We start from the raw sequence: 12,357 nt of genomic DNA, 5'->3' as shown, positions 1-12,357 counted from the left end.
ACAGGCAACATAAATTACCATAATCACAATTTATTTTATACAGGCAATATTTAAATTCTTTTCTTATGTTATTTTCATCAAATATCTCTAAACAGTTTTAGAACCTACAATTTTTCCAATACCAGTGTGAACATGCTTTAAAAAGACAACGGTTCTGCATCTTCCATCCCAATAGCAAAGTGTCCTTTATACTTCCCCCTTAAATCTCAGGAAAAAAGATTGTACCAGACTTCTACAATTGTGTTTCTCAAACTGCAGTCTGAACATATGCAAATGTCTGTAAAATTCTCTCTGAGAATTTTTTAATTTTCTGTTTTCATTTCAGTGATAGCCTCAAAATATTAGTATAGGCATCTTATAATAGAAAGCTTTCACAAGATATTAATGTTTGTTTTCAAATGAGTGATATTAATTAGTACCTCTTTATTGTCAGGGACTAATGTAAAAAAGAGCAATGCCAGACTTAAAACTTAAATGTGTTCACGCCTACATGAGGGCCAAATTATGTCACCCTTCCCAAACAAAAGAAGGTTGTGTAGCAGTTCAAATAGAGAAAATATGTGGGAAAGTTGAGTCATCACATGAACTACAGCAGACATATATATATATATATATATATATAAAATTCAAAAAAAGCTGTGAGATAAGTTAATACAAACTATCATCTATAACATTAAATTAGCATAATAAATTTGAAGTACTGTTTTGCTTTAAATGCAATCCTCCTTTATGGTGCCATAAGTATGATTTAATATAAAGGGCTACTAGCCAGTCTTATAATTCTATATAATTTCTGTGATATTATAATAAAACTGAAGTTAGCAATGGGGGTTCATGAGAATATTATCTGCATTTAAAAAGGGCCAATGCCTTAAACTAGTTTGAGAAAACACTGCTCTTATGAGCAGACTGCTCTCTTAGTTTCTTCCTAATTCCTTAAACTACTGTGCTTGTGGTAGCACCAGCTACCTGAGCTTACAGAGAAGAGAGGAGTCCAGATCAGAGGCTGGCAAACTATGGCCAAATCTGGCCAGGGTCAAACCTGGCCCTCCATCTGTTTCTGTAAACAAAGGTTCATTAGACCCATTTGTTTATAAATTGACTATACCCATTTGTTTATAAATTGTCTCTGGCTACTTTCATAATACAATGGCAGAGTTGAGTAGTTGCCACAGACTCTATATGGCCCACAAAGCCTAAAATATCTGGCCCTATACAGAAAAAGTTTGCTGACCTCTGGCCCAGATGAGCTAATAAGGCAAGATAAAATGGCCTCAGTGGCATCTAAAAGTCTTAGAACAAACAAGCGAGAAACAAAATATTACTGTTTCTGGAAGGGAGATAAGACAATAAGATTCTTGGGTCTTAAAATGCAGGTGTTGGGGCTGGCCCCGTGGCTCACTCAGGAGAGTGCAGCACTGGTAGCGCCGAGGCCGCGGGTTCGGATCCTATGTAGGGATGGCCGGTGTGCTCACTGGCTGAGCATGGTGCAGACCACACTGTGCCAAGGGTTGCAATCCCCTTACCAGTCAAAAAATAAATAAATAAATAAATAAATAAATGCAGGTGTTAAATATTAGATATAAGTGCCACTTACAGTTTTGTTCAACTAATCATTTGTTAAGCTGCATGTGAGGCTAAGTATATTTAATTCAAGAGGACAACCAGTTTCTACTACCAGGAAAATTCTTTTTTTTAAAAAAAAAAGCACCATCCTCTAACTTCTCTAAGGATCTGTTGAGAAATGGGCACTATTATTTTAAGGTAGGGCATTATTATTCTCACTTTATACATTAGGAAACTGAGAAAAAGAAAAGTAATTAAGTACTGTACAGTACACACACACACACACACACACATACACACTCTACTTGCTTATCTGAAATTCTGTGAACTAGAGCAGTGGTTACCACAACTGACCACACACCAAAACAAAAGTACCCCTAATGTGAGTGTATTTATTATTAAGGTACACATATAATATACACGTATCTACTGTTAATACATTATATACTTTTAAAAACATATATAACAGAAATTTTTAAAGAATGAGATAAAAAGCAAATATGAATATTTCTGATGTTTTATTCCAGTACCTCAATGTATCATTTGAGGTCCACCATATGCACACCCAACTTTAGTGATTAGTGATAAAGAAGGCAATGCTTTTCCTTCAGCAAGTAGAGATAAAAGGCTCAAAATGCAAATGAACCACAGACCTAAGATCCTGGTAAAAATAAATCGGTCGATTTGTTTCTTGTTAGAGGAAGAGGGCTAGAATGTAGGACTGCATGACAATGGGGGGGTTCTTGGAATTTGGAGGAGTACAACTGGCAGCAAAAATCTTCCCTAGTGGATCAAACCTATCTGTCTCTACCTCATATTTTCTTAGCAATTCTTTTATGTCTCTTGTAACAAAATCAATAATTAGGAGCACGAGGCATATGGATGCTATGTATTTTTTAAATCTTTGTTTCCCTAGGGCTGCCTATTACATATGACAAAATAAACACTTACTGATTTGAACAGTACAAGTTTGTCCCTTTTCAAAGCTGCAAGACTCTATCCCGTATTGAAGTGAAAAGTCTTCTTTTGGAGACAATGAAATAAGCAGATCTGGTCAAATACATCTAACATGTAGGCAGGATCTGGCACCCCAGTAATATCAAGGGGCTGAGGATAAATTTTATTCTCTGTTACCTAAACTTTTAGAGGAGTCATGCATATGAAGTCCCAATAAATTAAATAATTACAAAACCATTTTAATTAACTAATAAACATAAACCATGTGTCCATTGAAAACTTATATCTGCTACTGTTTTAAAACAGAAAAATGAACTGAAGCTTAAAATATATTGATATACTTTATCAGGGTGCCAAATATCGTGAAAATCAAACATTTCACAAGTGTCATAAAAGGAAAAGCTGTATAAGTCCTTAGTGTGATCAATCAGAAAACTCTCTAAAAAGATAAGTTAGTATAACAATTTGACAGACGGACAACAACCCTCCTTGCTCTCCTGTGACTTAAACATGCTCTGGATATTCTCCCCACAAGATATTACCTGACATTTCAAAACTCTGAGAGAGAATTCAAGCCATCCAAGGGGACCAAATGTCAGAAATTTAAGAACTTTTGGGGCCCTAAGAGTACCTAAAATTCAGAATTCTATGTACCACATGCTACTCCTTCCTTATCCCATTAAAAAAAAAAAAAGATAGTTTAGCAGAATGTTCCCCATAAAATTATTCAAACAGCTTTTTTTGTGACTTTCCACAGACTAATAAAATATCTAGATCTAAATCTTGACTGAGATCATAACATCTTGTTATACACCACTGATGAGAGAACAAAAAAAGAGCTTGAGAGATCAGTTCTTCAATCTTGAGGAAGGATGTTTGCTCTCATGTGCTAATAAATAAACAAATCATCTCTAGAAAGAAGGGATGAATTTAAAATACAATTTACTGATTTAATTTTTGAGGTTAAAATTATCTGATATGAAATTGAGATGTTTTAGATTTTAAAAATTTGCCTCAGCATTTTCACTAAGGCTTACTGTATTTCCAGCAGCCTTTAATGTGCTGGCAGTGTTCACCAACTGTCCAAATGTGATTAACTTTGTGAACAAAAAGATTGATTTAAAAAAAAAAATTCCAGAAAAAAAAAATTAACAAGAGGCTAAGAAATGATTACATTATGTTTCTTACCTATAAGTCTTCAACAACTTACCGTTTCTATAACTCCACTGGAAGAAAAAAAAAAAACTGCAATATTAATTTTGAGGCAGGCTATTATAGTACAACATGGAATAAGACTTCAACAACTTAATATTGTTCCATGAATTCTGAAGACAACAGCAATTTTTTTAAAAAAGGATGTTAGGCAAAAGCTTGAACTGCTGTAATAAAGTTCACTGATTAAACAAACTTGGTAATCTGCATTTCTTCAAGATCACAAGACGTTAAAACCAGAGAAGAAAAATCATAAAGAGATCCTCTAGCATTAGGTGCTTCATTTGGTTTTTGTTGTTTCTTCAGGTGAAATATATGTACAGTAAAAAAATCCTCTCTGGGTGTACAGTTCTATGAATTTTGACAAACAACATAATCATGTAACCATCACCACTATCAAGATATAAAACATTTCCATCATCCCAAAAAGCTTTCTCATGCCCATTTGTAATCAATCCCCTCTCATCCCCACCCTGAGCTCCTACAACCACCGACCTGACTTTCATTTCATAGTTTTACCTTTTCAAGAATGTTATAAAATAAACCTTATAAAATGTAGCTATTTGAGTCTGGTTTCTTCCACTTAACATAATGCTTTTGAGATTCATCCCTGTTGTTTATATCACTAGCTTGCTCCTTTTTATTGCTGAGTAGTATTCCATTATTAAAATATTCTACTATATGAATATTAATTTCTTTATTCATTCACTAGTTGATGGATGTCTGAGTTGTTTCTGTGTTTGGAGTGTGAATAAAGTTACTATAAATATTTACATACAGGTTTTTGTGTGGATAGATATCATTTCTTTGGGTAAATAACTACCTAGGAGCTGGCCAGTTAGCTCATTTGGATATAGCATGGTGCAGGTAACATCAATGTCCAGGGTTTGTTCCCAGTACCAGCCAGCAAAAATAAGTAGCACCTTTTTGAAGTGCCCTCGTATGTTTACTGCCAGTGTTTTTCAAAGTGGCTATACCATTGTTTTAGCCCATTTTCTGTTGATATAACAGAATACCTGAGACTGGGTAATTATAAAGAAAACAAGCTTATTTTGACTCACATTACTGGAGACTGAGAAGTCCAAGATTAGAGCTGCATCTGATCATTTTCTGGTGAGGGCCTCATGCTATGTGACATGGTGGAAGGCATCATAAGGTAAGAAGAGTGCACTGAGAGCCAAACTGGATTTTATAACAGACCCATGCTTGTGATAACCCATAATCTATTAACCTATTAACCCATCAGTCCATTAATCTGTGAGTGGATTAATCTATACATGAGGGCATTAAACATTATACAAAAATGGTACAGGTTTTCAATTTCAATCTCCAATTGTTAATTGCACACATAGAGAAAGAAAAATTGATTTCTATATGTTGACTATTGTGTCCTGCAACCTTGCTAAAATCATTTGTTAGATCTAATAGCATTTTTTTCCTTTAATAGAGTCTTTGGGATTTCCTACTGAAAACATCATATTGTCTACACATAAAGACAGTCTTATTTCTCTCCTAATCTGAATGTACTTAAATTATTTTCCTTGCCATACTGAACTGGGTAGGATCCAGAGTACATTGTTGATTAGTAGTAAAAGTGGACCATCCTTGCTTGTTCCAAATCTTAAAAACAAAGTACTCAATATTTCACCATTAAGTGTGATATTAGCCAAAGGTTTTTTTGCAGATGTGCTTTATCAGGATGGGAAAGTTCCCTTCTACTCCTACTTTGCTGAGAGTTCTCATCATAAACAGATGTTAAATTCTGTCAATTGCTTTTTCCTTTCTGTATCTATGGAGATGATCATATGGTTTTATTTTTTTTAATGTGTTGATGTGATAAATTTTATATTTTAAAGTTGCCTTCAAAATCAACCTTGCATTCCTGAAATAAGCTCTACATGGTCACGATGTATGAGAGCACTTCAAAAAGTTTCTGGAATATTACTCTTTTTATTTATTGCTGGATTTGATTTGCTAATATTTCATTAAGGATCTGTGTGTTTATGTTCATGAGAGACACTGGGTGTAGTTTTCTTTTCTTGTAAGTTTTCTGTTAGAATTTTTATAGAATTAGTATTATTTCTTCCTTAAATGTTTGGTAGATTTTACCAGTAAAGCTATCCAGACCTAGACTTTCCTTTGTGGGAAGATTTCTAACTACAAATTCACTTTCTTTAACAGATATAGGACTGTTCTAGTTATCTATTTCTTCTTTAATAAACTTTGATGGTTAGTATCTTTCAAAGAATTTGTCTATTTCATCTAAGTTATCAAACGTACTAGAATAAAGTTGTCCATAACACTCTTTATTATCCATTTAATGTCTGTAGGATGTATAGTAATACAATCACGCACCACATAACAAGACGTTTCTGTCAACAACATACTGCATATATGACAGTGGTCCCATGAGATTATAATGGACCTGAAAAATTCCTATTTTCTAGTGACATTGTAGCTGTCATAACATCATAGTGCAAAGCATTACTCACGCATCTATGGTGATGCTGATGTAAACAACGCTACTGCAAAAGATGTTGAGGAGGAGTGCCTAGCTTACCCACAGAGTGACCCTCCCAAAAGCAGTTCAGACCTTTAAGATAGAAAGCCAAGCACTTGACACATTAGGACTGGCCCCAAATGAAAGCGCTATTGTCAATTTCAGAATTCTTGCATTCAAAAATGATTCTCACCCATCCCCATAGCAAAATAATAGTTAATAACAGTTAGCTAACACTCACTGAGTGCCCGACATAATCCCTACCTGTAGTTTAATTTTCATAACTTTGTGGGAGTGGTATTATTCTAATCCCCATTTAACAGGAAAATTGAGCCACAGAGAGATTTAATAACATAACATATGTTCTCAGAACATATCCTGTTCTTTTTTTTTATTAAATCATAATTGATTATATGTATTTTGGGGGTTTAACATTGATGTATGTTGATCAAATCAATATTTTTAGCATATATATTACTACAAATAGTACTTATTCTTTATGCCCCTTATCCACTCTCTCCTCATCCCCCTCTCCCTCCTTCCTCCCACCCCTGATAATTCTAGATTTCTTCTCTTACTCTAAAAGAGTAATGGTTACTCTGTTGATTTGTTGCCTAGATAATCTGTCCAGCAATGAGAGAGGTGTGTTCAGGTCTCTCACTATTGTTGTAGAGTAGATGCTTCTTCTGTCACTCTGGAATGGGCTCTATGGAGAGAGACATCCTCTTCTTTTCTTTGGTCTCTTCTGGTGACTTTCCTTGTGACAATGCACTTGAGTGGCTGGCGGGCCACCTGCATGGTGCTTGTGGTGGATAGCCACTTTTGCAGCAGTCATGGCTATTGTGGTGCCTGTCGTGGGCCACCCACATAGAAGTGGTGTTTTGGCTCCTTGCCTGGTTGCGGGAGGAGGGGGTCCATCTCCAGACTTCTTTTTTAGCATAAGCATTTAATTATATAAATTTCCCTCTAAGCACTCCTTTAATGATGGATTGTCTTGGTGAATATCCCTTGTGTACTTGAAAAAAATGCATATTCTGCTGGCATTAAGTGGTGTGTTCTGTTCTGTAAATGTCAGTTTGATCAAATTGGTTATACGATTCTAGTCTTCTCTATCTTTAATGACTTTCTGTCTACTAGTTCTACCAATTACTGAGAGAGAAGGCTAAAAAATTTCCATGTATGCAGGCATGCTTGCATACAAACATACTTACATATGTACACATATATATAAGGTGACAAGCAAAATTAAATACAAATTATATTTTTAAACTTATTTCTAATATTATAAAAGTACTGTATGTTCACTGTAGAGAAATTTAAAAGTTTAATAAAATATTCATCCATCAACTAAGGCAGTTTTACTCCTTACTCTTATTTGAATAAGTAAATCAGTATTAGGTACTGTTCCTGGGGCTGAGTTAACACAGTAAAACAAATAAAGCAGTTAACTTAGTAAACAAAGTCCTTATAACCACTCTATGAAGTGGAAAGAACACACAAACAATAAACACAGATATATAACATGCTAGAGGGTGAAAACAGTGATGGAGAAACAAAATATAGTAAGAGAGATGGAGGAGGCATGGATATTTCTAGTTAATACTTATATGTTAGGGAAGTCCTCAATAATAAGGTAACAGGAGAGAATAAGCCATATGGATATTTAGAGGAGGAATATTCCAGGCTGAGGAATGGCAAACACTCCTCGAGGCAGAAGTGTTTGGTTTGCATGTTTGAAGAAATGCTAGGAGGCACAAGGTTTGCTAATTTGAAAGTATAATTACCCAGACAACAACATAATGTTTTAAGACATTTAGTTCCATACGAAACCACCTATTCAAAGTGTAGTGTAAACACTTAAAAGTTCCTGATTTTCTACTTACATGTGGTAACTAGGCTAAAAAACTTTGACATTTCCTAAAGGAAGTACACAGTATATTCTGCATTTATCTCTAAACAGAAAAACAATGGCAAAGATAAAGAAATATGGGGATACTAAGTACCTGTTCTTTCAAAGGACTCTATTATTAACAAAGAAAAGCAGAGCCCCTTTCTCATGCAGGAAAATAAATAGCCACAGGAAAAAAAACTGAAAAGTATTAGCCTATAATTACTATTTAAAAAGCAAATAAACACAACTTTTAAAATACAATTTTCATATTTTGCATAGCATTACATCAAGCAACAGTATAAATTAGTAAAATAAGCATATATGCTTAAATTTCCATTCAATCAAGTATCACTATAAAATATTTTTAAATTCTCCTTTTTGGGGAATTTTCCCTTGACCAGGGAAAATATGAATTTGAATTTATCATTTTAAACAACTACAATAAAACTTAAAAGATGAGCAGCATTCAAGATAAACTTTTCAGCACTTGACTTTAATCCAAAATATGAGTTAAAAAGTCATTAAAATGAACTTCCAGTATGCCACATTTTCTCCCTTGACTACTTGGTCGGTTTTATAACTCTCAAAGCTTTGCAGTAGCTTACGCTATTTATACATATTCCTTATGCTGCAAAGATCCAAGATTTTAACTTTCCAAAATCAAATCTAAAAGGTATATAATCATAACCAAATTTTATCTCAGTTTAAGGAATTTTCTTCTGTTGTTATGAGGCATGACTAAAATTGAAAAGCCTGACAATACTGAATGTTGGTGAGGTTATGGAACAAATGAAACTCTCCCACTTCCTGCAGATGGGAGTGTATCTTAGTACTCACTTATGCCTTGTAGCTTACACACCACAAGCCCTTTCCATATCCCCTCATCTTCATATTTCCTGGTCACAATGCCCACTACTGAAAGCCATTGACAACAGTATCTTTCAAGGTTTTCCAATTGGCTCTTGAATTACTATCACTCCAAAAATCCCTTAATGGTTGACCTCCAGCCCTCTGAAGCAAAATAAATCCTACTGTGTACAAAACAGCACTAAACACAATAACTCAGTATCTTAAATAGATCTAAAATACTTACAAAATTGACAACTACAGTAAAAGAAACTGCACAGACCTAGGCAATATCATGGAGCTTTACTACTTAATATTTACTTCAGTGTGACAAATGTGATAAAAACATACTCAAAGAATAAATAAACAACGAGAAGAAAGAAAAGGGATGACTATAGCAACTTTTTAAAACATTTAAATCTGTCCTAGGCTCAAATTATGAAAAGGGTAAAATAATTTCAGCAAGTAAACTAATTTAAAAAGATGATATTTGCTATAGCAATCAGACTGTAGTACCTTTAAAAAGTCATATGTTTTACATTTTCCTCTAATTTTATTACTTGATATTATAAGTCAGTAAACTTAATATAAAAGACAGGGGGAAAAAAGAGAGAGAGACAGATAAAGAAAAACTTACTGGGATTGAAAATTCCTCAGCCAAATACTTCAGTAAAGATGCTTCTCTTGCCAAGAACTTGTTTCTTTCTTTCAGATTACCTTGAAGTTGTGTAGCAAACTCCTTTCTGACCACCGAAGCAACAGAGTCAATAATGATAAGTTTAACTCCTTTTGAAATAATTTCTTCTTCCAACGATTCAATCCTATAAAAGCAAAATTTGTAAAATAATGGATAAATTTAAGATACAAATGAAAATAGGGTATAGCAAAGGATAATCAACTTAAAAACAACAACTTGTATTTCCCTAAGTTACAGCAACAATTGCAAGAATTCAATAAACATAACTTACATTCAGCTCCTCTACACATATTGCACTCTTCTGGAAATAGAGCAAAATGTTTTCATTTAGTTTCAGAATTCCTTGGTTCTCTTGTGATATTGCTAAAGCTCTGATTTTAGAGTAAAACTACTTGTGGTAGCCGGACTCCAAAATGGCCCCCATTTACTCCTACGTCCTGGTATTTCACACTGTTGTGTAGTCCCCTCCCACAATGTACCACAGTTGGTCTGTGTAACCATAGCATATGGCAAAATGGATAGTACATCATACCTGAGTGTAGGTTACAAAAGACTACAGCTTCCACCCTGGACACTCTTTCACATGCCCACTCTCTCACTCACTCTGGGAAAAGCAAGGTGCCATGTTGTGATTCTGTGGAGAGGCCCACATGGTGGGGGACCAGAGGACTCTAGCCAAAAACCACCATGGAAAGGAAGGCTTCCAACAATTACATGAGTGAGCCTGGAAGCAGATACTCCAGCTCCAATAGAGCTTTGAGATGACTACAGCCCTGGCCAATAGCTTGACTATAACCTCTTGAGCGCCCTTGAACCAGAAACACCCAGCTAGGCCACTCACAGATACCTAACCGTCAGAAACTATGGGAGATAATATATGTTTACTGTTTTAAGCTGCTAAACTTTGAGGTAATTTGTTAATGGAACAATAGATAATATGCCACTTAAATAATTAAACCTAAAACATTTTATTCATTTAATATTTTTTTCATTTTTGAAGAAATACCTCAACCAAAAGGCAATAGCAAATAAAGAATAATGAAATAATTATTTCTCATAATTCTAATATATAAGGACTTTGTTTTACTCAGAAGATGAAAACACAAAAAACAAAAAATAAATCTTCAAAGCATTACTAAAATATCAAAATCTAAAAAGCAAACCTTCGTAGAACTTCATCACAGCTGAGCTCCAGATAAAGATTAACTTTACTACTTGTCGAAAGTAATTTTTCTTCAGTGTTAAAATATCTAGGAAAACGGGATTCTGCTATCTCAACCAGTCTGTGAGGAAAAAAATAACACAAGTCAACATGTCAATGATTTTAAAGCCACATTGCTGAACCTCTAATAAATTTTACTTAGGAAACTTACAAGCCTTGTCAATAGCACAGGTAAAAGCAAAACGGCTTAACACAAGTTGAGAACTAAGCTTTACTTTTTAAGCACTAACAGAGGTTAGCAGTCAGAGCATGAGACCAGTAAGGGTCTTATCTAATAATGAGCAACCAATAATGTCTCTGAGATTTATCCTTCTGGGAATAAAAATGTTTTTTATAAATGATATTTTGACTAGCAGCTATAAGACATGTTCAGTAAACAAGAGAAATGCTTTCATTTTCTTTTTTTAAATTTATACTGACATCTTTTTTAAGTTTATCAGTAACTCTCTATGTCTCAGTCCAGAAAAATATGCTTTCTCAATTAAAACAATTCATACAAATAAATGCTATCCAATAGTTCCTTCGTAAGTAGAAAAGCATTATCTAAACAAATGAATGCTATCCAATAGTTCCTAGTAGACAAAGAATAATTTTCAGAGTCCAGAGTGCTAACCATTACACCATGGAACCCCTTTCAAAGAATAATTTTCTAAACACTCGAAGCTAGATCTAATATATGGAGTAGACCACGCACAGGAGAGTAACAAGCTGAAACAGAGGCAACTATCATCATTAGTAGTATAGAACATGGACAGCATAACTAGAAATTTCAAATATTCCTGGTTAAAAACATCTAAAATATAACACTTTGTGTATAACTGTCTCCTATTTAAAATAACACTTTATCAGCCCTAGTACTTAACCATCCAAGGGGGACTGGGAGGAGAGACTGCAAACACTAAAATCATCTATAGTTTATGTTCCATTTAGTGACACGAAAGTACAAAAGAACAGTGTTTTCATTTCTAAATAGTCAAAGAATTCCTAGAAAAGGTTGAGAATTTTAAAGAGATAAACAAAGTAAGTTCCTTACATGTGCTATAATAAGAAGTGAAAGGGGAAAAAAAACAACAAGAAAAGAGAAATAAAAGAAAACTAGTCAACAACTTCTTTAAAGTACATTTTGAACAATTTGAAAAGAACAGAACACAATTAGGTTGAACAAGAAGAGGAAAAAATACTTCAGGAGTGAGGAACAGTACCAAAAGACGCGTAGAGAGTGAGAATAAAATGGATCAAATGACCACTCAGGAGAAGTGCATGAGAGAGGCACAGGGATGGAAACGGAGGAAGGAGATGAGGTGAGTGAGGAAGGCAAGAGGAAATGAGACGGCATTGGCAAAGGCAAAGCAGGCAAAGTCTGAGGGTTTGGAGGAAATGTGAAAACTTTTGATTAGGGTAACTGTGCCAAGTTTAGTGCTGGTCAGAGAAGTCAGCTATAAAGCTCTGGCACTTAGAACCCACTA

General features: G+C 34.5%; 1 protein-coding gene across 10 annotated transcripts in view; it reads right to left on the bottom strand.

Annotated features, from left to right (window-relative positions):
• The window catches only part of RAD51B (RAD51 paralog B), a 632,106-nt gene that overhangs the window by 577,507 nt on the left and 42,242 nt on the right, over positions 1–12,357 (bottom strand). For all 10 annotated transcript variants that reach the window (XR_010022893.1, XR_010022894.1, XM_063089298.1 and 7 more), the window contains exons 6-7: positions 10,833–10,952; positions 9,610–9,793 (exon numbers count right to left, since the gene is read on the bottom strand). Coding sequence is in view for 8 of the 10 variants with exons in the window: in XM_063089298.1 (XP_062945368.1) it covers positions 9,610–9,793; positions 10,833–10,952 (304 nt within the window). In the remaining 2 variants the exon portion in view is untranslated. The remainder of the gene's footprint in view (positions 1–9,609; positions 9,794–10,832; positions 10,953–12,357) is intronic.

The sequence above is a fragment of the Cynocephalus volans genome, chromosome 3 (genome assembly GCF_027409185.1).
Source record: "Cynocephalus volans isolate mCynVol1 chromosome 3, mCynVol1.pri, whole genome shotgun sequence".
NCBI classification, from domain to species: domain Eukaryota; kingdom Metazoa; phylum Chordata; class Mammalia; order Dermoptera; family Cynocephalidae; genus Cynocephalus; species Cynocephalus volans.
The sequence above is the reverse complement of the archived record's forward strand: the minus strand, read 5'-3'. Positions and strand labels throughout refer to the sequence as shown.